The sequence below is a fragment of the Podarcis melisellensis genome, assembly GCF_964234715.1.
Source record: "Podarcis melisellensis genome assembly, chromosome: 16".
NCBI classification, from domain to species: Eukaryota; Metazoa; Chordata; class Lepidosauria; order Squamata; family Lacertidae; genus Podarcis; species Podarcis melisellensis.
Window position 1 is genome coordinate 4,378,798 of NC_138533.1, and position 27,013 is coordinate 4,405,810.

The following is a 27,013-nucleotide window of genomic DNA, read 5'->3' on the forward strand; positions in this document are numbered from 1 at the left end:
GCTCGGTTCTGCTTTGCAAAGTGCTTGATAGTACAGGGCGGTTTTATGCTCAGAGTCTTCCAGCACCTCACAAGTCACTGCTAGTTCTGTTTCTTAGCCCAAAGGTACCTAGCGTGGTGCTGTCTGGATGCTGTGGTTTCAGACCGCAACTGCCATCGTCCCTGACCATTGATCACGCTGGCTGGGGCTCAGGGTAGCTGGGAGTCCCTACCACATTTGGAGGGCCCCATGCTGGCTTCCCACGTCCAAGCCTTTACATATATTGGCTCAGGGATCCTCGACGACAACCCTGTAGAGTGGGTCCAGTTTGCTTTCCTTGTGTTTCAGATTTAAAGAGGCTGAAGTGGAGAGAGTAGGGTTTTAGCTGAGGGAGTCCGTGGCTGTGGAAAGGGCTGTAGCTCAGTGGGTGGAGCATCTGCTTTGCATGCCGAAGGTCCTAGGTTAGCATCTCCAGGCGGGGCTGGGAAAGTCACCCTGCCTGAAACCATGAAGAGTTGCTGCTAGTCAGTGCAGACATTACTGAGCTAGATGGACAAGGGACTTGATAGAAGGCAAGTTCTTATTAAAACTACTGTAGTCCTTTGTTCAGAACCATGAGGACTAGGATCTTACTTATTTTTAGGGGGAGCATCTGCAGAAGGTCCCAGGTTCAGTCCCCAGTGGCGTTTGCAGGCAGGGCTGGGGAAGACCCCTTTCCTGCAACCCTGGAGAGCTGCTTCCTATCAGTGGAGACAGTACTGAGCTAAATAGACCAAGGGTTCTACTCAGTATAAAGCAGCTTCTTACGTTCCTATTTAACCTCTTTATTTTTATGTATATCTCACCATCTACGTGCATGGAACTTTTTCCACACTGCACAAATAAACAGTCTATAATCCAGTGGTATGCCATTATTCCAGCTGCATGTGCTTGCACTTGGCTAAAGTGGATTGTGGGGGTTAAGAGGTTGCGGCAGAGGCTTTGCAGAAAGGGTGGGCTTTGAGGAAGGGTCTGAAGGTAGCGTCGCACAGGTACTTCTAAAGGCAATTCCACACACTTGTGAACTAGCTGGGGGAGGACTTCTGACTCTGCACAGTTAGGCATCTCAGATTGACACCCTTCCTCTGATCCATAAGAAACGCAAGCAGTTCCCTCTCTGGCTTCTGAGGGTCCCACTGTTGAGCCTGTCTCCTTAAGAGTTAGAAACTGGGTGGTGGTGCTTGTTTTAAAAAGCTTTCAGGTTCTCGAGACTTGGGTTTCTGCAGCACACAGTCCTAGATTCTACTCTGGCGTGGTTCAGTAGCAAAGGCTGCTGAGCTTCTTGTTATCTTTTCTCCTCTCCCACCGTACCCGCCTCCCCCCAAAAAAATCCTCCAGCAAGGAACAGGACTGGTAAGCAGTCCTAACCTTACAATTATCCCTGTGTTGATGAGTCTCCAAGGTGGAGCTGCCTCCACCTTGGATCTTTATCTCAGCAGATTAAAGAGTGAAGCTGAAGCTTTTTTGTCTGACATTGGAGACGAATGATGTCTGTCGAAGGCAGGTCACAGGGTTTCCTTTCATCCTGGGGTTGGGCGGAAAAACCCCAGCACCAATTTGGCTGGGATCTTCGAAATCTGATCTTGGCTCTTAGGGAGTTTGCATTGGGATGGGAAGGCGGAAAGGAACAAGGAGCAGGGGATTTCCCCATGAGCAGCTTGTACTGTTGCTAGGAGCCCTGCAAGGAAACTCACACTCTCAAGAACCGTTTGGCACCAGCCTTGCCAATAGGCCCACTTTCCTGGTCTCCTGTGGCGAGCAGGAATCGCCCCTAAGCACCCAGCCTGGAAAACTTCCCCCTTGTTTTCATTTTCTTTTAAGGCGACAAATGTCTAACCTGGGTAAAGTAGGAGTTTGAAAAGGTTTCCAGCCAAGGCAAGAGGTTTTGCCTCCTTCCAACCCCACCTAAAGCAGCACCACTTTTTCCTTGAGTGTTGTCTTGTAGTGGCGCTGCCTGATGACATCATGGGCCTGAAGTTGGGGGGGCCAAATTGAGCTGCCCTGATGGGCCCTGCTCTCTGCATAGCTGCTCTGTCTGGGGAAGTGAAACCCCCGCCAGAGCAGGATGAACCTATTTTCCCAGACCCAGGAACCACCCACAGTTCCTCTGTCTTGTCAAGATTCAGCTTTGGTTTATCAGCCTTCCTTCAGCTGCTGCAGAGTCCAAAAATGCCTGTCTGCAGGCACAATCGGATACTGTGTTCTGCCTCCACTGTCGGGGGGCAGGAGGCCTCGAAATGGCAGCTGCTGGGAATTGCAAGTGGGGGGGGACGCAGGTTTTTTTGCTGCTTTGGGGGCATCTGCTTGGCCCCTATGATATCAGGAGGCTCAGCTAGGCAAGCCTTCCGCTGATCCAGTAGGGCTCTTCTGAGCCCTACGCAAGGCATAGCGAAATGGGGATTCACTCCCACGTGTATGGCTGCCAAGTTGGATGGCTTTAGAAGGTGTTTGGAAGGTTCTCAGTGGCTACTGGCTGCCATAGCTATGTTCTGCTTCTACTCAGAGGCAGCAATATGCCTCTCAATGCCTGTTGCTGGTAACCACAAGAGGAGAGAGTTGCTGTTGCGCTCGGGAACAGCTTACTGACTTTCCATCGGGGCATTTGGTTGGCCACTTCAAGAACTGGCTGGTGGGCTCCCTTTGGCCCGATTCAGGTGCAGGGCCCTTCTTGGGTTCTTACGCATTCGTGAAGGATAGCAAACTCTTGCCAACACCCCCAATAGCTAAGTGGAACCTCCGTCTACAAAGGAAGTCTACCAAGGCTGGATGCTATGGGCAAAAGGGAGGTGATTTTTCTCCTTTGCGACTGGCTTGTGTTTCCCAGAGGCGCACAGCCTGGCTGGTGTTGGAAATTGCCGAACGAGACGGAACTTGAATCCAGTGAGGCCGTTGTCGGGCTGCGTCCTTCCATCACATTCTCAGACAGGCCCGATAGAAAACAATGAATAATATTCGGCACCGTGCAGCAGGCTTGCCTGGGCGCACCCATTCCCCCAGACAGCCATGTGTTTTGAATAGAGCTGGAGCTTCGTTTTTCTCCTCGGTCCTGCAACATACACAGATTTATCTTGTTTCTCCCTTTTGTGAATTCGTATGTTTCACAGCATTCAAAACTGGCTGTTGATTTGTGGTGTTCCACCATTTGCCTCTCCTGTCCCCATCAACGTGCTGCATGCCTCTAACTTAAGACAGGCCTGGGGAGGAACCTTTGGCCCCCGGGTGTTGCTGAACTCCCATCATGATCCCTCACCACTGACCCTACTCGCTGGGACTGATGGGAGCTGCAGTTAAGCAACACACTGACTTAAGGGTTGTTCTTGGTTACAGCCCCTAGTCAGTGAGGGGCGAGTTTAGCTATGAGCCTTGATTCAGACAAACCTCACCCCAAGGAAGATAATCTGAAGTCTGCTTAGTATCTCCCATGTTCCGTCTTAAATCTCTCATCAACGACAGGCTTTGGGACTGTTCAGCATTTTCTTTCTAGCCCGTCTCCTGCCTTTTGCTTAACGTTCTGCCTGAAGAAGAATTTTGACAACTCGAAAGCTTGCTCACAATTGTTAGTCCATCCAAATAAAGTGGTGTTTCCTCTAATAGACCAGCACAGCTACCTATATCTTTCCTAGCAAATTGCTAGCCCTGGCCAAGAGCCAGTGGCGTAGCGTGGGTTGTCAGCACCCGGGGCAAGGCAAGTAATTTGCGCTCCCTAACCCGCACGCCTGGACCCCCCCCCCCCTCCACAGTGGGCGGCGGCTCGGATCGGATTCGCACAGCCAGCACTGCAGTGAGAGTGAGTGAGTGAGCCAGGTAGGGGCAGAGAGCTGCGAGTGCGAGCGCCCCCCCCCCGCAGATGTTGCGCCCAGTGCGGCCGGGCCCCCCCTGCACCCCCACACTACGCCACTGCCAAGAGCTGTCAATTACCTTCTCAAGGGTCTTTTCTTCCACTCCCTGCCCCCTTTTCATCTTTCCTCCTTGTTGGTTTGTTTTTATGTGTGTAAGCCTAATGCCGGGACACCACCACCCTCTCCTTCTCTTGTTAAATATTTGCGAGCCACAGTTGGAGGCGATAATTGTCCAAAAAGCCAGATAAAAGTATAGTACGTAAGCGCTTCTTGCAGACGGAGGCGCCTGGAGCCATTTGGAAGATAAGCGGTGATCTGATCTGGGCCTGGCAGTAGCAGATATATATTTACTTGGATTGTGTTTTAAATGCAGCAGCTTTTATGTTTTTTGTGGGGGGATGGGACGGGGACGGTTTGCGTCACGAGGTTCCAGCAGGGTTCCCAAGGCAGATTTATTTTATATCAAAAGGATGTGTATATTGCTTTTTCTTTTAAGGAAAGCCAAAACGCAGCCATAAAATCTCAATTAAAATACCAGAATGAGCACCTTGAACTTGGCTTAGTAGCTAACTGGCACAGTTCTTTTCAGCATCAGTGTTCTGCATGCATTCTAAGAAGCTCCGCCGAGCAAAAGCCCGTTGCCGTGTTCTGCAGGGGCTGGGCTTCTTTTATTATTTTGCAGACTAAACTGCCTATTTAAAAATGCAACAGAAAGTCTTGTGGAACCTTTCTTGAAAGGCTGATGGATTTATCGCAGCAGAAGCTTCTGCAGGCTGTAGTTGAACTATGAAATTCACTTCCACAGGAGGAAGTGATTGCTTACAGCAGATGCTTTAAAAGAGGATTAGACAAATTCATGGAGGAGGAGAGGGCTATTGAGGGCTCCTAACTGGGATGGCTGTGTTCTTGAAAACCTGCATTGGCTCCCAGTACGTTTCCGAGCACGATTCAAAGTGTTGGTGCTGACCTTTAAAGCCCTAAACGGCCTCAGTCCAGTATACCTGAAGGAGCGTCTCCACCCCCATCGTTCTGCCCGGACACTGAGGTCCAGCTCCGAGGGCCTTCTGGCGGTTCCCTCACTGAGAAAAGCCAACTTACAGGGAACCAGGCAGAGGGCCTTCTTAGTAGTGGCACCAGCACTGTGGAACGCCCTCCCACCAGATGTCAAAGAGAACAACAACTACCAGACTTTTAGAAGACATCTGAAGGCAGCCCTCTTTAGGGAAGCTTTTAATGTTTGAAGTATTACGGTATTTTAATATTTTGTTGGAAGCTGCCCAGAGTGGCTGGGGAAACGCAGCCAGATGGGTGGGGTATAAATAATTGTTGTTGTTGTTGTTTTCCCACAGTTGGAGGCAACAATCCTTCTGAATACCAGTTGCTGGAAAACACAGCAGGGGAGAGGGCTCTTGTGCTCAGATTCTTCTTATGGGTTTCCCACAGGCATCTGGTCTGGTTGACCACTGAGAGAACAGGATGCTGGACTAGATGGGCCATTGGCCTCATCCAGCAGGCTTTTATGTTTGTACCTCATCAGACATAGGTGTTTTCTTCAGTTGGTAGGTAGCTTAAACATCAGTATAGATGGGGAAGGGGAGATGGCAAACTGGTGGGTCACTTGGCACTGCAATGTAAGCAGCACAGCTTGTGATAATTCACTAAGTGCACCTTGACAACAACAATACAGTTGCACCCCGGGTTAAGAACTTCATTCGTTCTGGAGGTCCGTTCTCAACCTGAAACTGTTCTTAACCTGTGACACCACTTTAGCTAATGGGGCCTCCCACTGCCGCACAATTTCAGTTCTCACCCTGAAGCAAAGTTCTTAACCCGAGGTTCTATTTCTGGGTTAGCAGAGTCTGTAACCTGAAGCTTATGTAACCCGAGGTACCATTGTACGTGGTAAGGGTAGGATAGCTCCAACGCAGCCTTTTCCAAGCTGGGCTCTCCAGATGTTTTAGACTGTAGTTGGCACAGCCACATCTTGTGGTCAACTCTAGTTCAGCAGTGTTGTGTGAAGTTCTCATAGGAATAAGACCGCTGAATCAGGCCAGTGACCCCCATCTAGTCCAGCATCCTGTTCTCACAGGAACTTTTTCTTCTTTCCATCTCTGGGCTAGTGGCATCTGTGCTGCTGTTGTCACATACATAAAGAGTCTTTTCTGCTCCTTTGGGATATCAATACCTGAATTTTCAGTTCATTGTATATAATGTCCCAGAAAGCCTTTATTTCCTTACATGACCACTATATATGATAAAAGGTACAGTGGTACCTCGGTTTACAAACTTAATCCATTCTGGAAGTCTGTTCTTAAACCAAAACCGTTCTTAAAACAAGGCGCACTTTCCCTAATAAGGCCTGCCGCCACCAGTGCCCTTCCACCATTCGGATCTGTTCTTGGACCGAAGTAAAGTTCTCAAACCGGGACACTACTTCCGGTTTTGCAGAGTTCGTAAACTGATTCGTTTGTAAACAGGAATGTTCTTAAACCGAGATACCACTGTACCTCCTTTTCCTCCAAAGTTTAACTATCAACAGCCTTATCATCCACAGTTCTCCCTTTCCCATTTTCCTACAGAGGAGTTTTCAACCTTAAAAAAAAAAAAAATGCTTTAATCAGCAGAGTTAGGGTAAAATTTGGAGTTCCCGAAAGTGTGGTGGAATGCTGATGTTCTTCGCTTGCGTCCAAAAGAACGTGCTTGGAAGTGTCTTGCAGAATCCCACAAAAGAGACACTAATGCCAGTTCTCTTGTTTCCCCCTCCAGACAACTTCGTCGGCCCTCAAAGGTGCCATCCAGCTTGGGATCACCCACACGGTGGGGAGCCTGAGCACCAAGCCAGAACGAGATGTTCTCATGCAAGACTTCTACGTAGTGGAGAGCATCTTCTTCCCGGGGTAAGTGTTTTTACATTTTCCAGTTGTCCCCCTCTTGAGTGCAGGCAGCAGGTGGGGCGTAGGAGAAGGGAGTCCAGCGACACTTTTTTAAAATGGCAAAACCAATAGAAATAAAACAGGCACCAAGCTGTGATCCCTGGGAGAGTCTGTGGTTGTCACACAGAAACTCCCAGCTTCAACCTCTGGCATTTCCATCTCAGGGAGCAGGTTCCAGGACACACATTGCTCGGCTCGAGACCCAGGAAACAGAGGGTGCTACCTAATACCGAGTCAAACCACTGGTCGGACTAGCTTAGTATTGTCCACACTGACTGGTAGCAGCTCTCCTGAGTAGCCGGCAGGTGACTTCCCCAGCCGTACCTGGAGATGCCGGGGACTGAACTTGGGGAGCCACCAGTGATCTTGCCACTGACTTTTCCTCTAAAAATAAAGTAAGATTCTAGTCCTCATGGTTTCGGATAAAGGAATGTTTTAAACAGGAAGCTGGTTGAGTCAGGCCATTGATCCATCTAACTCAGTGTAGTCTACACCGCCTAGCAGCAACACTCCAGGGTTTCCCGAGGGGATTCCCCCCACTCCGCCGCAGATGCCATGGGGATTGAGGCAGGTACTCTACCACTCAAGCACAGCCCTTTCCATAAAATATGCCCCTTCCCTGAAAGTTGCTGGTAGTCAGGGTATTGGACACAGTGGGCCAATGGTCTGTCCCAGTATAAGACCCCAGCTGACTAGGTAGCTCAGAATTTGAGGCTGTGGACAAAATATTAAGGCACAGGGGCCTTGAGCCTCCAAGGGAACTTGCAGTTATCCAGATGTTTTGGGCTTCCACCTCTCATTAGTTTATTTGCAGCATTTGAATCTCACCCCATTTCATGGCATTTTCTGGGCTGCTTACAATAAATGCCTTTTAACAAATCCATTGGAACACAATATAAGAAACAAACCATTTTAAAAGGGGGGATTCAAAAATACAACAGAATAGAGCTACTTGCACCCCCAATGTTATAAACAGAGTTAAAGAAAAGGGGTCCCAGGCCCAGTGTGACCTATCATCAAAGATGATGGGCATTGGAGTCCAGGAGTGTCTGGGGGGGATGCAAGTTTCCCACCCCACTGGAAGAAGAAGAGCCCCACTTTTGGGGGGTCACCACTGTTTTTACTTTGTGATGCACAGAGGCTAAGGGACACTGTTTCTCCAGAGCTCAGCAGTCTTCAACAAAACTCTTGCAAGAAACCCTGATGGCCTCCCTGGAAAGTTTACTAGCAGTTCCACATGAATAACAGACTGGTGTCCCTGCGGCACATTCTTGGGGGCACAACTTTAGCTCACACAGGGACGAAGGCAAGGCTCAGTGGGCCAGTGTGGGCCAACGATGCTCCTTAGGGCTTCCCAGAACCCTCCGCTCTGTGTACCAGTTGCATAGCAGAGCAGACTCACTGATACGGAAAGTGACCGTGCAGGTAGAAGGTTTGAGAACTAGCTGCTTTTAGCAGAAGGCGGCAACTCAGAAAGAGCGTGGTTCTCATTTGCCTCTGTCCTCTCAATCTCCAGTGAAGGCAGCAACCTCACTCCGGCCCATCACTACAACGATTTCCGCTTCAAAACCTACGCTCCTGTCGCCTTTCGCTATTTCCGTGAACTGTTTGGGATCCGGCCGGATGACTACCTGGTGAGTGGAGGCAGGTGCCTGTCAGTTTTCTTTTTTAAAAAATCCCCATCTTCTCTCCAGACAGAGATGAGTTGCGACGGGGTGGAGTGGGTAGACTTCAGTCTGACTGCTGTACTTAAAACAGGCAGAACAGAGGTTCCTCTGGTGGGGTGATCCAGATCAGTCTCTACACTTTGAGCGCCATTGAGCAGGAACAAGCAACTCCCTGAGCGTTGGGGGCTGGCTTGGAGAAAGAGCGCCACTGGAATGTCTTTTGGTTGCCTTTCATTCTTGTGGGGCTGTAACTCAGCCTTGCGTGTAAAAACTCTCAGGTTTTAATCCCTAGCATCTCTGGGTGGGGCTGGGGGTGCCCCTTGTCCGAAACTCTGGCATTGTGTCCAGAGAGGCAAGGCTGGAAGCTTGTGAGAATGTCCTCCTCCATTTCTTCTGTTGCCTCCTCTTCCCGCAGTGCTCCCTTTGCAGTGAGCCCCTCATTGAGCTCTCCAACTCCGGAGCCAGCGGCTCCATCTTCTATGTCTCCAGCGACGACGAGTTCATCATCAAAACAGTTCAGCACAAAGAGGCAGAGTTCTTGCAGAAGCTGCTGCCGGGTTACTACATGGTGAGTCAGCAGGGAGGGAGAGCTGGTCAACTTGGGATGCGACAGAACAATCCGATGCTGTCTCTCTGGTTTTTTGCTTTTAAAGCAGCATACAATGACTGAGAGGTTTTATTAAATATAATGATGCTTAAACTACTCTTCATTCTGGGAGGGGTGACTTTTTGGCCCTATCCAGCTCCGAACTTGTTATTATCGTTATTTCCCTTTGACTTTGCAATGAGAACTTTGGCTTTTTCCCCCTCCCCGCCCCCGCTATTGCAGAACTTGAACCAGAACCCCCGGACCCTCCTCCCCAAGTTCTATGGCCTCTACTGTGTGCAGGCTGGCGGCAAGAACATCCGGATTGTGGTGATGAACAACCTGCTGCCCCGCTCGGTGCGCATGCACCAGAAGTACGACCTGAAAGGCTCCACCTACAAGCGCCGGGCCTCCCAGAAGGAGCGGGAGAAGGTCTTCCCCACCTACAAGGACCTGGATTTCATGCAGGACATTGCCGACGGCCTCTTCCTGGACGCTGACATGTACAGCGCCTTGTGCAAGACTCTGCAGAGAGACTGCTTGGTACGTGGGAAGAGGAAAGTTGTTTCCACCCAAGGCTCGGGGGTCACCAGGCAGCTTCTGCTCACACTGAGTTGCGGCAGCTGGGGTCTCTGAGCCAGGTGTGGAGCTTGCAAATGTAAAGAGAGTACTGTGGAACCTCAGTTTTCAAGCGCCTCTGGAGCTGAACGATTCAGAACCCGAACTCCGAAAACCCAGAAGTACCGTATTTTTCGCCCTATAGGACTTACTTTTTCCCCTCCAAAAATGAAGGGGAAATGTGTGTGCGTCCTATGGGGTGAATGCAGGCTTCAGGAAGCTATCTGCAAGCCTTGGGAGCCCGCAGGAGTTCACGCCGGGCTCCCACGGCTTGCGGAGAGCTGCCTGCATCCCGAAGCCTGGGGCGCACCCCGGGCTTCGGGCAGCTCTTCGCAAGCCTGGGGAGAACGGCGCGCCGGGCTCCCTAGGCTTGCGGATAGCAGCCTGTTCTGGGGGCTGGGGTCGGGGGAAGCTTGGGCTTCCCCAGCCCCGCACCTGGGGGAATTTTTTTTTTCTTTGTCCCCCCCCCCCCCAAAAAAAACACCTAGGTGCAACCTATGGGGTGAAAAATACGGTAATTGCTTCCATTTTTGAACATGCCTTGGAAGTCGAACGGCTTCCGCTGTGTGTTTTTCCATGGATTTTGCTGACCGCCCATTGATCCTCGGTTTTCAAATGTTTCAGAAGTCAAACGGTCTTCCGAAACGGATTATGTTCAAAAACTGAGGTTCCACTGTACTAAATAAATGGCTAGGAACAAACAACATAGCACAGTCTTTCCTTTGCTAGCTCAGGGGAAGGAAATTTGATGCTTGGCGAATCTAGCTGGATTCTAGCTCCCATGGAGAGGGGTGGGCCACAAGTTCCGCATACCTCGATCTAGTTAGATCCTGGTTTTTAGAACATACCGGCGGCATTGTTACCTGTGTGCATTTGATATTTCAGGTTTTGCAGAGCTTCAAAATCATGGACTACAGCTTGCTCGTGGCAGTCCACAACCTCGACCTGGCTCAGCGGGAGCGTGCCGTGGCGGATGGGGCGGCTGTGGCAGACACGCGGCGGCCAGCCCCCCAGAAGGCCCTGTACTCCACAGCGATGGAGGCCATCCAAGGGGAAGCCCGGCGAGGCGGCACCATTGAAACGGATGACCAGTAAGTCTCTGGCCGCTTTGGAACGGGGGTGCCCAGCCAACCAGGCGAGAAGCAAGATCTGAGTCCCTTCGAGAAGATCCTGGTTTTGTTGCCTGCACTGAATTATGCAGATGAAGGACATCTGCGTATTTAGCTTTGTGCAGCATTTCATGCTGATGGGAAAAGTGGGCTGTAGCTGTCCTAGAGAGCGGGTTGGAGCTCTAAATTTCAGGGGGCTTGTGGGGTTTGGCATCACCTCAACCACTAGCCTTTGAAATGGGGGCCCCGGAAAGTTCACCTGCTACAGTCTTCACTTTTCCTCCTGTATCTGTTATCTCCAAGGAAGCTGCCCTATGCCAGATCAGTTATGTTTCAGAAGCAGGTCTCTGAAGCTAAATTGCTCTGAATTCAGAAGAGCTGCATGCAATCCCCATAAGATTTAGATGCTTGGATTGATAATTCTAACCTATAGGAGGCATGACCGGGGGGGTGGGGCAGACAGATGCTAGAGGGAGAGGTGCTAACCTCTGTCCTCTCTGTTGTCTTGTGAAGTCCAGGCCTTGGATCCTGTGAGCTGCTCCTTCCCCTCAGAGGCTCCTTAGATCAGCCGTTAAACCAGCCCAATTCAGTGCATTCCCAGCTGCTTTGGGGGTTTCCGGGAGTCGTTCATCTCAAATGACTGGAGGGAGCAGCGGGTTGGGGAAGACCGTGTGACAGCTGTTATCTCGGTTATCTCGGCCTCAGACCTCACAAAGCCTTTTGTTCAAGAGCTTTCCAAATGCCTCTCCCCAAAACTGTTGACCTGGCTGTTCTCATGCTGCGAGCCAGTCCTTTCCCTGCTTTGTGCATGGGCATTTGGCCAAGTGGCAAGCCAGGCCCAACTGTTGCCAGTGGGCTCTGCGTGGGGCTGAACCACAGGGGTGGGAGCAGTGGGTGAAAATGCCTTTTGGCTGGGCTGGGGCACCTTCTGAGACTCGACTCTTTTTTCTTTTTCTCTCGCCCAGAATGGGAGGGATCCCGGCCCGGAACGCCAAGGGGGAGAGGCTGCTTCTCTACGTGGGGATCATCGACGTGCTGCAATCTTACAGGTGAGGAGTCTCCAACTTTGTATCATGATGGCTTTGCTCGGCTTCCACAATTGCAGGCAGCATTGTTTCTGAATACTAGTTGCTGGAAACTCCAGGAAGTGATTGTTGTGCTGGAATACTCCTTGTGGGTTTCCCACAGGCATCTGGTCGGCCAGTGTAAGAACAGGATGCTGGGCTAGATGGGCCATTGGCCTGATCCAGCAGGTCTCTTCTTATGTTCCTGCCACTTCGTCCAGCCATTGCCAACCTGGGGCCCTCCAGAGGTTTCTGGAGTACAACTCCCATCATCCCTCACCAGCACAGATGGCAAAAGCTGAAGGCCAAATGCAGCCCTTTGGGCTTCTCTGCCCAGCCCTTAGGACTCACCCAACAAAGGAACTCTTCCCCTTGAGAACTGTGATCGTGCCTCTCTCTTGGCTGGATGGGGAGAGGTGCCTTTGTGTGTGTAAAAGTTTTTGGCATCTGCATAGGCTGGCCTCAGCCAGAGCCAGGGCTTTTTTGGCTGTGGCTCCGATCTGGTGGAACGCTCTGCCACAAGAGACTAGGGCCCTGCGGGACTTGACATCTTTCTGCAGGGCCTGCAAGGCAGAGCTGTTCACCAAGCCTTTGGCCAGGGCACAGCCTGACTCCCTCCTTTGGCAATCTTCACAGAACTCTAGCCCAATGGTTGCCATCAATTTGATTTGAAGTAATTTTATAATGAAATGATTTTAGAATGTTGTATTATTTGATTGTTGTTAGCCGCCCTGAGCCCGGCTTCAGCTGGGGAGGGCGGGATATAAATAAAATTTTAATTTTTATTATTTTATTATTTATAAATAATAATATTTATTATTATTTTATTAATTTTATTATTATTATTAATGTACAATGTAATGTCCCTCCTGCTCTGACCTCTGGCCCCACTCACCACTGGTGTGTGTGCCCTCACCCCCAAAGTCTTGCCATGCAGAAAAAAATAGCCCTTGGGTTGACAAATAGTTCCCCACCTCTGATGTGGCTAACCGCTGACTCTCCAGATGTGGCTAGACTCCCAATTCCCATCCAGAAGTTAGAGGACTCCTCTGAAAGGGACAGGTCTTGGCCTTCCCTAAGGGCTGGGCTTTTCTGCCTTGGGATTTTATCTCAAGTCCATGGAAAACTGCTGCCTTGCATTCCCCCAGATACAAAACTTGCTGTGGTTGTGAGGAGATGCAGAGGCAATCAGTTCAGCAGGCCAAAGGCCAACAGTTAAAGCCGTCGGAGGGGAGCCCAAAGAGGTGCAGGGCTGCCTTTGCCGCCTAGGAAATGGCGACGGGCAAGCGATGAATCTCCTGCTCGCTGGAAGTAATTAAGACTGACGAAGCAGGCTGAGCAGGCAAGCCCTCGCAAATTAGGCTGCACATCAGGTTGAGTTGTTGTGCCGAGGGAAGTGTACAGGAAGTGATAACATGGGGTGGAAGGCAGGCGAGAGGAAAGGGAGCAGGCGGTGGCTTGCTCTGGCCAGGAATTTTCTCAGCGTATTGCACGGTTAGCAAAGTGTTTCTGTGGCGTCAAGGAAACAAACCACTCAGTGGTGAGTTGCAGCCAGTTAAACTTCAGAGTGAGGAATGTGTGTGCATGTGTTTGCAGGAAAAAACCCACAAAAGTAGAAATCAGCCTGCTTTGTGTTTGAGATTCGAGGCTAACCAGACATGCTTAGAATCTGCCATTTTACTTATTAAGAATTGGGGGAATAGCAAAACCAGGGGGTCCAGGAGCAGGCAAGGTAATCCTCCTGGCGAGGCCTAGAACATCCCTCTGGAAGGAAGCTGAATTTGGGAGGCTTGGATTACAGGCAAGATGGATGGACAAAAACATGGGGTTAGGAAAAGTGGACGGTTGCTTTGTCTCCTCTTCTCTCCCTCCAAAAAATGCACTAATTTTAAAATCTGTGAGGCTAACTTGTCCCCACCTTTCAAAATCTTCCTTACTAGGTTCATTAAGAAGTTGGAGCACTCGTGGAAAGCCCTTGTTCACGATGGGGTGAGCCCAAAACCCACTGCTTCTTGCTGTTCTGTCTTGTCTGGGAAGTGCTGGGTGGTGACGACTATTTTCTTTTCATTTGAAGAGGAAGGAAAAGGGGGGTGTAAAGGAGAGAGGAGAGAATGCTATCTCCCCCCCCCCCCGCTTTTGTATGTCATTTTGGGCTGTCATTTCTTTGGGGGGTAGGGGGAAACCAGAGCCTGCAGATACAAGGATCCAGTCATTTTGTGGCGTTTTTTATTTGTTAGTGGCCTTGGGTTTCTTCCTAGAACTAGATGGTGTAATAGTTTGTTGTTGTTTTCAGTAAATAGAATGAAGCTTTTGGGGTGAACTCTCCTTAATGCTTTGGGGTGGTTTCTCCAGAGAAGCCCACCTGACACCAAACATCTTTTTGGGCACCAGTTTTTGACTTCTTTCCTGGCGTACAATGGGCCCTTTTGTTATGAATTATCAGTTTCTGGTCAGTTTTTTTCTGGCCATGTATTGCATAGATGTCAGCTTTTGAGGTGGCTTTTTTCTACTATGTGGGCAAATTGTTGCTGGTTTTATTCCGATTTAAATTTTGTTGCCTTGGTTGATTTTTTTTGTTTTCTTTAAAGTCCCTCACACCTGCTTTCATCCTTGTTTACTTGATGTGACTCTTTGCCGTTTGCCTCTTCATTGCTGTTTTGCAGGACACGGTTTCAGTTCACCGGCCCAGTTTTTACGCGGAAAGGTTCCAGCGGTTCATGTGTAACGTTGTCTTCAAGAAAATCCCTTGTAAGTTACTTAGGTTCACTGGTCACAAACGTACCCTGTTCTGGGTGGGTAGAGCTCTAGCAGGCTTTTCTGGGCCCCCTCTGAAAATAGCGTGACAATTCTGCTTTGGAATTATTCCCACCGGACCCAAAGTAAACCCTGCTATACTGGATGGTACATGATCTAAGCAGTTCTTAGCCCAGGCCATGGGACATTTGCCTCTCCAGATGTTTGCATCATCATTCCTATTATTTTTATTATTATTATTACTTTCTGCCCTTCCAAAGGAGCCCAGGGAGACAAACATCAAAAAGTTAGAGCAGTACAAATTAAAAAGAATTGCAGAGTTAGAAAATAAGAAACCATTGGAGCGTCTAAAAAACCTTGACAAGCAATAGCCATGCTGGCTGATGGGAGTCTAACAGCGCCCAGAAAGCCGCAGGTGATGGAGAAGCCATTGAAACCTCTCAGTTTGGCTTTTTGGTTGGGATGTTTAGGGAGAGAGGCTGAAGCTCAGTCACAGTGCCAGGCTTTGCCTGTCGATGGCCCCTGGGTTGACTATCCAGCCTATCTGGTTAAAGCTGCCGGGCTTGAGGAGACCTCCAAAAGCTGCTGCCTGTTTGAGCACGTGACACTGGTGACGATGAGCCAGTGGGCTGACTTTGGAACAAGGCAGCTCCTGCAGCCCCGGCTTCAGAGCCGGTGAGCTGATGGATCAGGCCCCATGCCTGATGTGAAAGTTCAGGCCTAACACCTTATCTGTTTCGTTTATTTGTTGCATTTCTATGCCTCCTTTTTTCTCTTAAGGAGCTCAAAGTGGCACTCGTGGTTCTCCCCTTCCTCGCTTAGTCCACACAAAAGCCCTTTGAGAGGACTGAGAGGCAGTGACTGGTCCCCAAGGTCACACCCTTGAGTGGGGATTTGTACCGTGGTCTCCCCCGTATCCTAGTTCAGCACTCTGCCCACTACAAAAAGGGTCTTGCTCAGCAAACCCCCATAGAGAGCATCCCTTCAAGACCTTGGGAAACCACTAAACTAGACCGAGTATGTTGGGCATTTCAGTTCCACTTTCCTCCCCAGTGGTCCTATCTTGGTTATTGCTGAGTCGCAGCTACTCAAAAGGCTTTCTATTTCAAGTGATTTGAGTACCCTTCCACACCCACCCCCCATATATTTTGTGTGTGTTAAGCCTTGTGCCTTGCTGAATAGGCAAGACAAAGGCTGCCAATAAGGCTGCATCTGGTATACACGTCTGTGGTTTCTCTTTCCCTTTCCAAGTTAAATCTTCCCCTTCGAAAAAGAGCCGGTCTGGTGCAGGACCTCCCCGGCGGCCAGGCCAGGGTGGCGCCCCATCCCAGGTGCAAGGGCTGTGCGAGGCAAAAGCGCAGTTCACGATGGAGGCGGAAGTCGAGCAAGGTTGGTGGCTCCCCAGAGGTTGGGGGGGGGAATGGGAGGACGAGGAGGCATGTCAGGACCAAGGCCTTCCTGCCTGTCCCAGCCTGACAAGCCGCGGCGACACCCAGAGTTGTCTTCATCAGTTGCTCAGCTGCAGCATTCCATGCTTCAGGAGGGGAGGTTTCATGCTCCTTGCATGAGAACTCTCCGCAGAGACAGGGGAAAGACTTGTTGGGGGGCCAGACTCTTTTGTTCAGATGCTTTTGTGCCCCTTCCGTGCGTAATGGCTTGGCCCAGTGGTGGATTTAGCCAGGGGTGGGGCTTCTGTTTGTCTCTGTCAGCATGATGCGGTTCAAACTAGTCTGGGATGGAGTGGGGTAGGGTAGAGACCCAGAGGAAGCGGATAGAGCGTTTTCTTCCAGGTTCAATCCCCAATGGCGTCTACAGGCCGGGCTGAGAGAGAGAGAGCCATGGAGCTCTGGAGAGCAGCTGCTGCCAATCAGTGCAGACACCACTAAGCAAGCTGGCCCAAAGCTCTGACTTGGTACAAAGCAGCTTCCTATGGTACTATCTGAAGCGAAGCAGGGATCAGTTGAGGAAGCCTCTCCCATCTACAGCACGGAACAACGCCAAGGGTTCCCCCAGCTGGGAGTGGGTGAGCAGCCAAGGGTAGAAATCCTGGCAGGTTCCAGACTAAGACATGAAAGGAAGAACGGGGAGGATGAAGATGCCAAATTACAAATTAAAATTACTCAAATTACAGCTTTAAAGCTTGACCACCCCTTTCTCCTCTTCCTCAGGTTCCCAGCTGGGCCGCCCTGACCTTCTCCCCCACACTCCCCTTGCAGAGGAAATAAACAGCGACTCAGCTGCCACAACCTTATCCACCTCCTCCTTGGGGAGCAGGAGCCACGATTCACCAGCCAACAGGTAAGGCTGGGCCCGGCTGCTGGCTTCTTGTTTTCCAAGTGTGTATGTGTAGAAACCAGTCTGCCATAAGACTGTTCATAGTGAGGCTGGGTTTATTTTATTACAAAATTAACTGTCGCATCCTGCGCTCTAGGGCTGAGGATCTGCAGGCAGTGGTCATGGCAGCCCAGATTTGCAGCTGGCTTTCCCTGATGGGAAGTGGGTGCCTTGGGAAAGTGACTGAGGTGTGCTGCACCAATCCTTTGATCCCACCCCTCCCCTGTAATAGAGCAAATTTATTTGGCTGTGGTTTGCATTCTCTCCCCCCCCCCTTCTTTTTGCCTTTTTGCCTTGAGGTCCAGCTGGCATCCCTCAAGGAGTGCACTTGGGGTCTGCCTGCTCTCGCTGACCTTTAGTCTACTATAAGTCGAAGTTCAACAGGGAGATGAGGGACACAGACACCAGGCCGCACCCGAGGTTCAGAGGCAGGAAGCTATGGAATTTCAGGGGTGTGGGTGTGTAGGGGGCTCTAATAATATTAATAATAATAATTATACCCCACCCATCTGGCTGAGTTCCCCAGTTTCCCCACTCTGGGTGGCTCCCAATTGAGTGTTAAAAACATCCTGTTTGTGAGCTTCTCAGGGAAGGCATCTGCTTGGGACGGGAAACTAGAGCAGACAGACTTTTGCTCTGATTCAGTCGGTCTGTTCTTGGAGCTCCCCAAGGGCTTTTCGGGGGGTGTTACGAGAAGCTTGTAGGACCAGGACTTCACTTCTCCCTCGCAACCTCCCCTTGCTTAGGAAGAAATATCCAAGCAGGCTGCAAGCCACTTTAGATGCCCCAGTCTCCAGGCAGAACACCCATGTAGACTGGCTGTTTTGTCACAAAGACCCTTGGCAACATCTTCATTATCTCAAGATTTGCCTTTGCGGGGCAAGAGGATTTTGGCATGCAAGTTCAAAACTGCTCCTGTATTTAGCCCAGCCCCCCCCCCCCTTCTAAGCTTAGTCTTCAGCTGCACGACCAGCGGTATTGCCATTTACAACTAGCTTTAAAAAAACAACAACCCTGTTTTAATTGCAACAGGCTCTTTGCCAAAAGCAGTTTTGCTCAGGGGCCTTGTGATCTGAGTCAGCCCCTGCATTTGGGAATCTCCCCTTTTAAAATAAAAATTTGCGTGGCATGAAGACACACAGATGAGGGAAATCACAGCTTCAGGTAGGGAGCTGTCAGGTTTTTTGAGGGTGCTTAATTGAAGTCACTCATCAGTTGTGGTTTAAAAGTCTGTCTTTTCTTGCTTCTCCCCCCTTTTGCACCTTACTGGATGAAATGCAATTGCGCTTTCTTGACACAAATATACCACGCTAGCTTGATTTCTCTCTCGCCACCCTTTTCATGTAATGTTCCTTCCCTTCTCTGTTGCTTTATCACCAATCCCCAACCCAGCCTCTCCCCCATTTCCACCCCCGTCTCCTGTATGTAACAAGAAGATGAGAAGAGGAGATTTAAGGAAATAAAAAGGGGGTGATGCTGGGTTGGGGGTTAGCTAGCAGCTCCACCTGCTGGTGGTTTATTTTTAAGGGTGGGGGGAAATCCCTCCTGGACTAAAGATTAACATTTTATTGGCATCTCTTGCTAAATCAGCAGCTTGGAAATTGGTTTGTGAATCGCAGGGGTGGGATTCTTCTCCAGGAGAAAGGAGAAAAAAAGAGGGAGAATATATATGAACTTTTGTTTTCTTGGTTCAGCCATGCCAGCTGTTTTGGGTTTGGTTTTTTTGCTCCTTTTCAAAAAAAGTATTGTGCAAAGCAGCTCAGATTCCTAGATCCTTGCCACTGAGAATCAGGCATGCTCTCCATCTCTTTCTTTCTCTTTTTATTTCTCTGTTTAGGTCAATAGGAGTGGAAGTGCACAAATCAGGTACCTCAAAGGATCCGACTCCGGAGACCTCCTTCCCTAGGTGAGGGGTGGGGGGCCAAGACCTGAACCGTGGCTTAGTAGCTGTCTCTCTTTCACCTTTGAACTTGAGGAGGGGCTTTTCTGCTGTCCTGATTGGATGGTGTTTGGATTATTCTTACATTGTGCTGAAATGCCTCTTTGCTGTGACTGTACGGGGCAGAGCAGGAATCCATTCCTTGTCAGCTCCCTGCCCTCCCCATCACCTGTAACCATCCTGCAAAGGTTCCTGTTGATTGCAGCCCAGCCTATCCACACCTGGGATGGAGAGCACCCCACAATGTGGACCGAACAGATTCCCAGAGACATCTGGCTAACTATTATGGGAAAGAAGGATACTGGATTTGAGATCGGCCATTGGTCTGATCCAGCGAAGCTGCAATTCCCGCCTCCCTGCCCACTCAGTCAGCCATACAGACTTCTAGCCCTCCTTCAGCTGCCCCAGAAAGCAGACTCTAAAGGCTGGGTCTCACTGCTGTTCAGACAGCTTCCCTGGGTTTCTCACAGCTTGGTGTCCAGCTGTGTTTTCAGTCTCGCCCACATAGAATGATGCACTTAACCCTTCCCCCTTTTAATCTTTGCCTAGGTTACAGGCAGAGCTATGCAGACATGTGTTCTAGCAAGACCAGGTTCAGCCTCAGCAGTAGCCGTAGGTGAGATGAGACATACGCAGACCAGCCGGTGGGGCATTTTTGTTCTATTTATTCACAAGCTCGAAAGCTATTCCAAAAGGAAAAGAAAATTGCTTATAGATTAAGGGAGGCAGAGACCGCCTTGCTTTGTCTGTCTTTACACAAACCAGGAAGCCCTTAGGCAGGTGCATCTGAATCCGGTTTTTAGCACCCCTTCTCTGTAGGGCTCGGAACAGATTGTGGGATTAAAGAAATAAATAAGGCATGATAAGCTCCTGTCAGCCAACTTCTTTTATTTGGGGGGTTTCCGCCTTACCCTTCAGATAGACCCCCCCAGGACATCTTAAGAAAACAACAGCCACAATCAAAACATACAAATGATACGTTTTGAGAGAGGTGTGTGAAGACTGCACAGAAATGAAAAGGCAGGGTCAAAAACACCTGGGGGAAACCAAGGCAGCTTATCCTGTCCTCAAAACAGCATCAAGGGGAGCCTCCCTGGGGATTGTGTTCGGGAGTTTGGGTGCCACAGCTTCAAAGGCAGGGAAACAGCATTGGCTGTGAGCAGTTCGCCTGGCCGCCTCCCTGCCTTGCACTGACCCCTCGGGGTTCTTCCACAACACATTCTTCCTTCGCCTCTTTCTCATCTACTTTTAGATAACCCCCATTGCCCCATTTTTGAGGAGCTTCTCCCAGCCCCTGTGAAGATTGGGGGGGAGGGGGAGAGAGAGAAATTGGAGCTAGGGATTTGTGCCACCTTGTGAAAAGGCCAGTTTGTGTTTTGCACATACGTTGGTTGAAAGACCGGGAGTAGGCTTAAAAAAGCCAGCAAAACAATTGTGTTTTAAAGTAGTCTTCTTCCTTAAGAAGCCTTCACTTCACTCTGTCCCTTGCTACACAAACAGCCCCCTATTCTGCCATCTCCCTTTTTGGCTGTCGCAGCACGTAGTGTGTTTTCTCAGCTGAAACAGGCTATAGAAATGCAGCACATTTTAGAGAGGCTGCCATCACTCGCCTCTTTATTTTTAAAAGAGAGGTTTCCTTAACCCGGAAGATCTTGGGGGAAGGGAAGGAGTTGGGGGGGGGGTCACTGGTGTGTGTTTAATAGAGTACAGCCGTCTCAGGAATGATGAAAGGTCTGTCTCTTGATCTCCACATAGGTCACAGGAAAACAGCTTATCTTCAGAGGTAGCTAGTTCAACGTTCTCCCAAGTAGGTGAAAAAGGAAGCCATCAATGTGCAGTGTCCCAATAATACCCAGGAATGGGAAGAACCTCTGGCCCTCCAGATGTTGCCAGACTTACAACTCCCATCATCATCATCATCAAGCCAGAGGCTTGACAACCAAATGTCAGGAGTGCTCTGATGGTGTTTCCTGCTTGGCAGGGGGTTGGACCCGATGGCCCTTGTGGTCTCTTCCAACTCTATGATTCTATGATCATCATCATCCCTAAATGTTGGCCGTGCTGGTTGATGGGAGTTGGGAGTTCCAGCAATCTCTGCAGGGCCACAGATGATGCTCATCCCCATCCCTTAAGGCACAGTCCCCCCCAGCATGGAATTGCACGTTGGACTTATTGCAAGTTGGAAACTGCCATGGGTTTGGGTCCCCCCTTTTTTCCTCGGGGTGTTGAGTCACATTAATCAAGGTCTAATTCCCGCTCAGCCGGTAATTCTGCACTCAAGACTTTTGCACAGTTTTAATTCTCCTGCATGCAGAAAGCTAGTTCATCAGGGAGAAGGGGAGGTTTCCTGCTTGCAGCCATTCTTATTTTTTTATAGAAGAGCCCCAGATCCCATCAAACTTCCACCTGCAGCTGGAAGCGATTGCAGCCAAGACACAGACTTTCTCCCTCTAGTGTGATCAGCTTCTGTCTGCAGCTGAACTCCCTCTTGGTTCAAGTTGGTCTGGAGAGGTTAAGTGGATTCAAAAGAAGCGAGATCAGAGAAAGAGCAACAGGAACCTGGGAAGGGCTAAGCAAGCCAGCTGTACAGAAATAAGACCCCACCTTTCATCCCGTGTGCTTCAAGAGCTACTCTTGTTACCAGCAATAAAAATTTTAACTTCTCAAACGCCCCCTCCCCGCCACCCCCCATGGAAATGATGAATGAGAAGGTCAAACTTTCTCAAGCTTTGTTTTTTACCAGTTGGTTTGGCTGAGATTTTTTTCTGCGTGTTGTGGATTAAACTAATCAGCAAGGAGCTGATATTTCCCCTTCCTGCAGTGGAGGCAAAGGAAAGACTCAGCAGCCCTGAGACCCCTCTGGGAACCAACGGGAAGCTCCTTGCATCTTGATGGTCTCCTCCTCTGTGACTCTCACATGCTGCTAAAGAGCTTACCTTGGGGTCAACTGGTTGGCCTCTGTGAGAACAGGGAGCTAGACAAGATGAACCTCCTTTGTCCTGATACAGCTGTGGGGTTCTTTGGGGGAGAGGTCCTTACTACCGACCATCTGGCCACTTGTGTGGAGGGGGAGGGATTCCTTTGTAGCAAACACCTGCCCATGGAAGCTGGTACCATAAACGAACACCAGTCCTGTTTTTGAGCAGCCTTTGCAGTGTAACCTGGGGAGGCCACACATCATAATCATAGCGCCCCTTTTTAAAGCATCTTATTTCCCCCCTCTCTCCCCTCAGCATTTCTCCAGGACCCTCCGCACCAGGACGTCCCTCTGAGCTGATGGAGCAATTTGAAGACTTGCCAGAGACGGAGATCAGCTTTGTAAGTTGTCCTTTTTTTACAGGAAGGACGGGTCACCAGCTTGGTGCCCTCCTGGCAACTGCATTGGACTCTTGGAACTCGCTGTTAGACCTAGCAAAGCACTGGCAAACCTCAGGCGGCCGCTTGTCGACTTTGCCTGTGCTTATTTGTTTAATAAATTTTACACACCACTTCATTCTAAAAAGAAGAATCCCAAAGCAGTTTACAAGGAGAATAAAACAATAGAATTGCAGTCGTACCTCGGCTCCTGAACGCATTGGGAGTTGAATGTTCAGGCTCCTGAACGATCAAAAACCAGAAGTGAGTATTCTGGTTTTTGAACGTTGTTTTGGAAGCCGAACCTCCGACGAGGCTTCCGTGGCTTCTGATTGGCTGCAGGAGCTTCCTGCAGCCGATCGGAAGCCGAACATTTCAGAAATCAAATGGTCTTCCGGAACGGATTCTGTTCAACTTCAGAGGTACGACTGTATCAGTAAAAACAACTATTAAAATCTTCAAAAGAGAAACATCAGCTAAAAACACATTAACACATACATCAACATTCTGCATCTATGTCTAGGAAGGCCTGTCTAAACAAAAATGTAGTCTAAACCAAAAAGAGTACAGAGAAGTTGCTGATGTCAATAGGCAGGGAGTTCCAGAGTTATGCTGCTGCTTGCAGCTGACCTGTTAAGGTAGCTCCCACTTCCAGGGTAGCACGAGAAAAGTTCCTGTTTTAGCCACAGTAGTTAAATAAAACCCCACAAGATCAGAACCGAACTGGATTCAGGGTTTGCACTCTCTGATCCCCCTCATCCAGAACTGGTACTACTTTCCACTTTTAAAAAAATCCTCATTTCTTCCCAAGGCTATTTCAGTTTGCCTCCTTCCAAAAATGGCATATCCTTTTCTCCCGCAATGCATCACTCCACCACAGAAATCTCCGCCTAAGCTGCAGGCACGACCTTCCTGAAACCTGCCTAACTCCCTTTTCTTTTTCTTTTTTTTGCAGTGAAATATCATGGGGTGAGCGGAAGACTTTCCTTTCTTTAGACGTGAGCGGAAGACTTTCCCCCACGCTCTCTGCGTTGTCTGTGGAGCACTGAACCTCCAGCCCTTCCCAGGCTGCTGATACCTAGAACTTTTAACTGATCTGAACAGACAAAACGGGGGGGGGGGGGCGGGGCTCAGCTCCTCTCTCACACACCTGCGGCAAAGTAGTGTTATCCGCCAACGTTCCTGAAGCCCGCCGGGTCTCTGATGGGGGATCCCAGGTTTCCTCTGGCGCAGGCGGAAGAGCTTCCCTGAGCCACAGGGGTTTTCCAGGCTGTGTCTCAAGAAGGGACAGGTACCCTTCTAGGTGGTCCCAAATGCCTGAGCAGAGAACGTCTTGATGCTGCGAAGGAGCTCCTCTCTGCTCCCGATCCTCCATGGGAGCAGAAGGGGGGAGGGATCAGGGTGTCTGTTGGTCTTGGAACGCTTTGCAAAAGGATGAACGTTGACGTTTTATTTTTAACTTGTATTTAAAACTCCCCCCCCCCTTTCAAACTGCCGTATTGGGGTGTTGGTTCTTTAGGTTGTTGTTGTTTTTTTAACGTATGTCGTTTTTAGGTCAAGAAACTTCTGACGCACCAAGAACAGCCTTTTCTCCAAGGGAGAAACTATCCTCTTGGTGGGGGCGAAGGGGTGTGTGTCACACATCCATGCTAATCTTTAAATCTTGATTTTTATTTTAGCGCAAGCGATAGCACCTCGCCCCCTTTAAACTCTACTGTAAGCACGTCTGCTCAGAAGCAAAGATGGTCAGATGCTGGTTTTTAAGCCTTCAGCATTTTACTAGCGGACCAAACTTAATCCCCCCTGGCCTTTGTGAGGGAGGAAAACACCTCCCTTTCTCAGTATTAAGTCCTTTAAGGGACTCCAGACTTATAAACCTCCTTTTTAAAAAAAGAAAATTTTGAAATTCCCTGGTTTCTGGTTTGTTTCTTTTTGATTATACATATATATACACACATATATATATCTGTGCTCAGATCTTAGCACCGAGGCTTTCCAGCTCCTTTTGCTTTATAAAAACAGCCAACTTCCTCCTTTGTACGTAGTGAAAGTTTTCTATCCCGTTCCAAGTTGCGATGCCCTTCGACTCTGAAGAAAGCAACTAGGTCTTTAAACTAGGGGGAGAGAGCGTGGGGCAGAAGGCAGCATAAAACCTTAGTGAGAGAATCACTAAACTTTCCAAACAGGAGCCCCTTCGGCAGTTTGGAACTTGTGTCATGCCAATAACTTTTGGGTTGGTTTTTTTTTTAATAAAAAAATTAATATTCTACATATACGGTCAAGTTGAAATCATGACAGCCCTTTCCTCCCTAGAGAATTCCACCAAGAGAATTTATATTTCTCCTAAATGTATTTTTTTATATCCCCCTTGCTGTCAGTAATCACAGTAAGAAGCTTAGAGGCTTATGAAGACAGGCCGGTTTTATTCTGTTTAAAATGTTGGTGTATAGCGGAAGTTCCACCGGAACCTAAACTTGAAGCAAAACGCTTTCTTTTTTCTGTACGGAACAGGGAGTGCCCCACAAGTTCACATACCCCCTCCCCTTTTTCAGTGCCTGCTGTGGGTGTAGCCAATTTCTGACTACCCATGGTTAGCTTTTCACAGGTGGGCTGCACCTTAGGGACAACCAGGTTTAGCCATTATACTCGGCCCAGGCTTGACCAAGTGTACCTTGTTTAACCCTGAATAGGGGAGGAAGGACGAACGGAGCACTCCTGATCTCTTAGATACGGTGAAGAGATCAGGAAGTATGACGACATGTCGGGAATAATTGGTTGATTCTATTTTTTAAACAAAAAAAAAAAGGGGGGACAGGGACAAATCCTATTTTGCATTCATAATGCAGAAAAGTAGTTAAATTCCTGCAGTTTTTCTAGCCATACAGAACTCCAGGTGACAACACAGCTTTGTGTTTGGAGGAATTAACTTCCTTCCCTTACCCTGCCCTCTCCACAATTCTCTTTAAGAGTTCTATTTTAAGTAAATGTCTATATTAGACACCCTTTGACTCTTCGGAAACATCCCCAGAATCGTCTATTTTTGTCCCTCGAGGAGGAAAAGAACACAAGCTTTTTTTTTTTGGTTTGGTTTTTTTTTCATAATGTTAATATTTATGAAGTTGTATTTAAGTGTATTCTTCCACACCCACCAAACCCCCAAACACCCCCCCCCCAATTTCCATGGGGGAAAATCAGCTCTTCGAGCTGAAGGTGAGAGGAGTGGGGTTCTTTCTATAGTGTTACGATTTAATGACTTTGCTTTGACTGGGTTTTAAGGAAGCAGCAAGCACAAGTTCTGGCGTTTTTTAAAAAATTGGGGGGTGGGGAAGACAACCCTTGCCTTGGACCCGTTTTAAAAAGCTCCAAGTCAGCCTCAAGAAGTGAGTGGGACTGGTTTCTCATTCAACGCTGGGACTAACTGCCATTACCTCCCGTCACTGGAGGCGGGACAACTGAGGACTATCTCCTTCGCGCAGCCACGTCCATGACTTGTTTCTGGCGCAGAGAGAGAGAGAGAGAGAGAGAGAGAGAGAATGAATGAATACACGGTTGGGTTCTGGACCTGCCCAAACATCCTTGTAGCCGCCCATCTCGATGTGCCGTGCCGTGGATTTTTATCACTTCGCCCCTCGTGACTCTGAGGCATATCATTGCCTGTTCAAATGGATGTTGAAACCCCCTTCCCTTCTCTCTCAGAAAACAACAACACCCCAAGCCTGTTTTATCAGCTTCATCTGTCGGACACGATGGGGCGTAACATGCCGTGTGCTACTCGGTCCAATAAAGCCGTCTTTATTTCTTTTAAGAGTCTCCGCCTGCGCTACCGCATTTGTGCATTGCTGTGATTTCGATCGTGTGCGTTTCTTTTATGCCCACATTACGCTTGCCTGCTCCCTGAGGTTGTCTCCTTACTCGCGAGTAGGGTGTCCCCGCCGCTGAAAGGCACCGATAGGGCTCTTATCTTACCTGGGATTGGATTTCTTCCCTTGCTCTGAGGGGCAGAGATCCAGGAGGTTTCCTTGCAGGATAAACCTGGTCTCAGCAGAAACGGAGGTAGCCTTGAAGCCTGAAACCCAATCTACCTCGCAAGGTTGTTGTAAAGCGTAAAAGGAGGTGAGGATTGGAGACCTGTGTCTGCTGCTCTGAACTCCATGGAGGAGAAGGAAGAGTGGAATAGGAATTTAGTCCTTTACATTCCCTCCATGTCACTATCAGAGTTTTTCCCAAGCCACGCCGTTCTTGAGTCCTGCTTTGAACCCCTAAGTAGCCTTCATGAACTCTGTTTATGTCTCTTGCTTGTGCGTAGTAGATAGATTGGGGCGTGGTTCAAAACTAGGTAAACGTAAAGGGACCCCTGACTATTAGGTCCAGTTGTGGCCGACTCTGGGGTTGCGGCGCTCATCTTGCTTTAGTGGCCGAGGGAGCCGGTGTACAGCTTCTGGGTCATGTGGCCAGCAGGACTAAACCACTTCTGGCAAACCAGAGCAGCGCATGGAAACACCGTTTACCTTCCCACCGGAGCAGTACCTATTTGTGTACTTGCACTTTGACGTGCTTTTGAACTGCTAGGTTGGCAGGAGCAGGGACCGAGCAACGGGAGCTCACCCCGTCGCAGGGATTTGAACCGCCAACCTTCTGATCGGCAAGTCCTAGGCTCTGTGGTTTAACCCACAGCGCCACCTGTGTCCCGGTTCCAAACTAGCCTACTATAAAACTAAAATTTGCATTAGTTGCTCTGCACACTTTTGCCTCTGGCCCTCAGGAGGTTACTTAGAAGGCAATGCGGCCCTTGTGCTGA

At 49.3% G+C, this 27,013-nt stretch overlaps 1 protein-coding gene across 10 annotated transcripts in view; it reads left to right on the forward strand.

The window, feature by feature from the left end:
* Positions 1-26,020, forward strand: part of PIP5K1A (phosphatidylinositol-4-phosphate 5-kinase type 1 alpha) — a 45,021-nt gene extending 19,001 nt beyond the window's left edge. For 4 of the 10 annotated variants that reach the window (XM_081891511.1, XM_081891504.1, XM_081891510.1 and 1 more), the window contains 15 exons: positions 6,624-6,754; positions 8,307-8,424; positions 8,873-9,025; positions 9,287-9,586; positions 10,547-10,752; positions 11,736-11,819; positions 13,775-13,823; positions 14,498-14,582; positions 15,840-15,977; positions 16,757-16,886; positions 18,760-18,788; positions 19,411-19,477; positions 20,617-20,668; positions 22,095-22,179; positions 23,171-26,020. In XM_081891511.1, coding sequence (XP_081747637.1) covers positions 6,624-6,754; positions 8,307-8,424; positions 8,873-9,025; positions 9,287-9,586; positions 10,547-10,752; positions 11,736-11,819; positions 13,775-13,823; positions 14,498-14,582; positions 15,840-15,977; positions 16,757-16,886; positions 18,760-18,788; positions 19,411-19,477; positions 20,617-20,668; positions 22,095-22,133 — 1,581 coding nt within the window. In that variant the 3' untranslated portion in view covers positions 22,134-22,179; positions 23,171-26,020. Of the gene's footprint in view, positions 1-6,623; positions 6,755-8,306; positions 8,425-8,872; positions 9,026-9,286; positions 9,587-10,546; positions 10,753-11,735; positions 11,820-13,774; positions 13,824-14,497; positions 14,583-15,839; positions 15,978-16,756; positions 16,887-18,759; positions 18,829-19,410; positions 19,478-20,616; positions 20,669-22,094; positions 22,180-23,170 lie in introns of those variants that run through there. The other 6 variants (XR_014163472.1, XR_014163473.1, XM_081891506.1 and 3 more) reach the window with 6 other exon arrangements.
* The last annotated feature ends 993 nt before the right edge of the window (positions 26,021-27,013 follow it).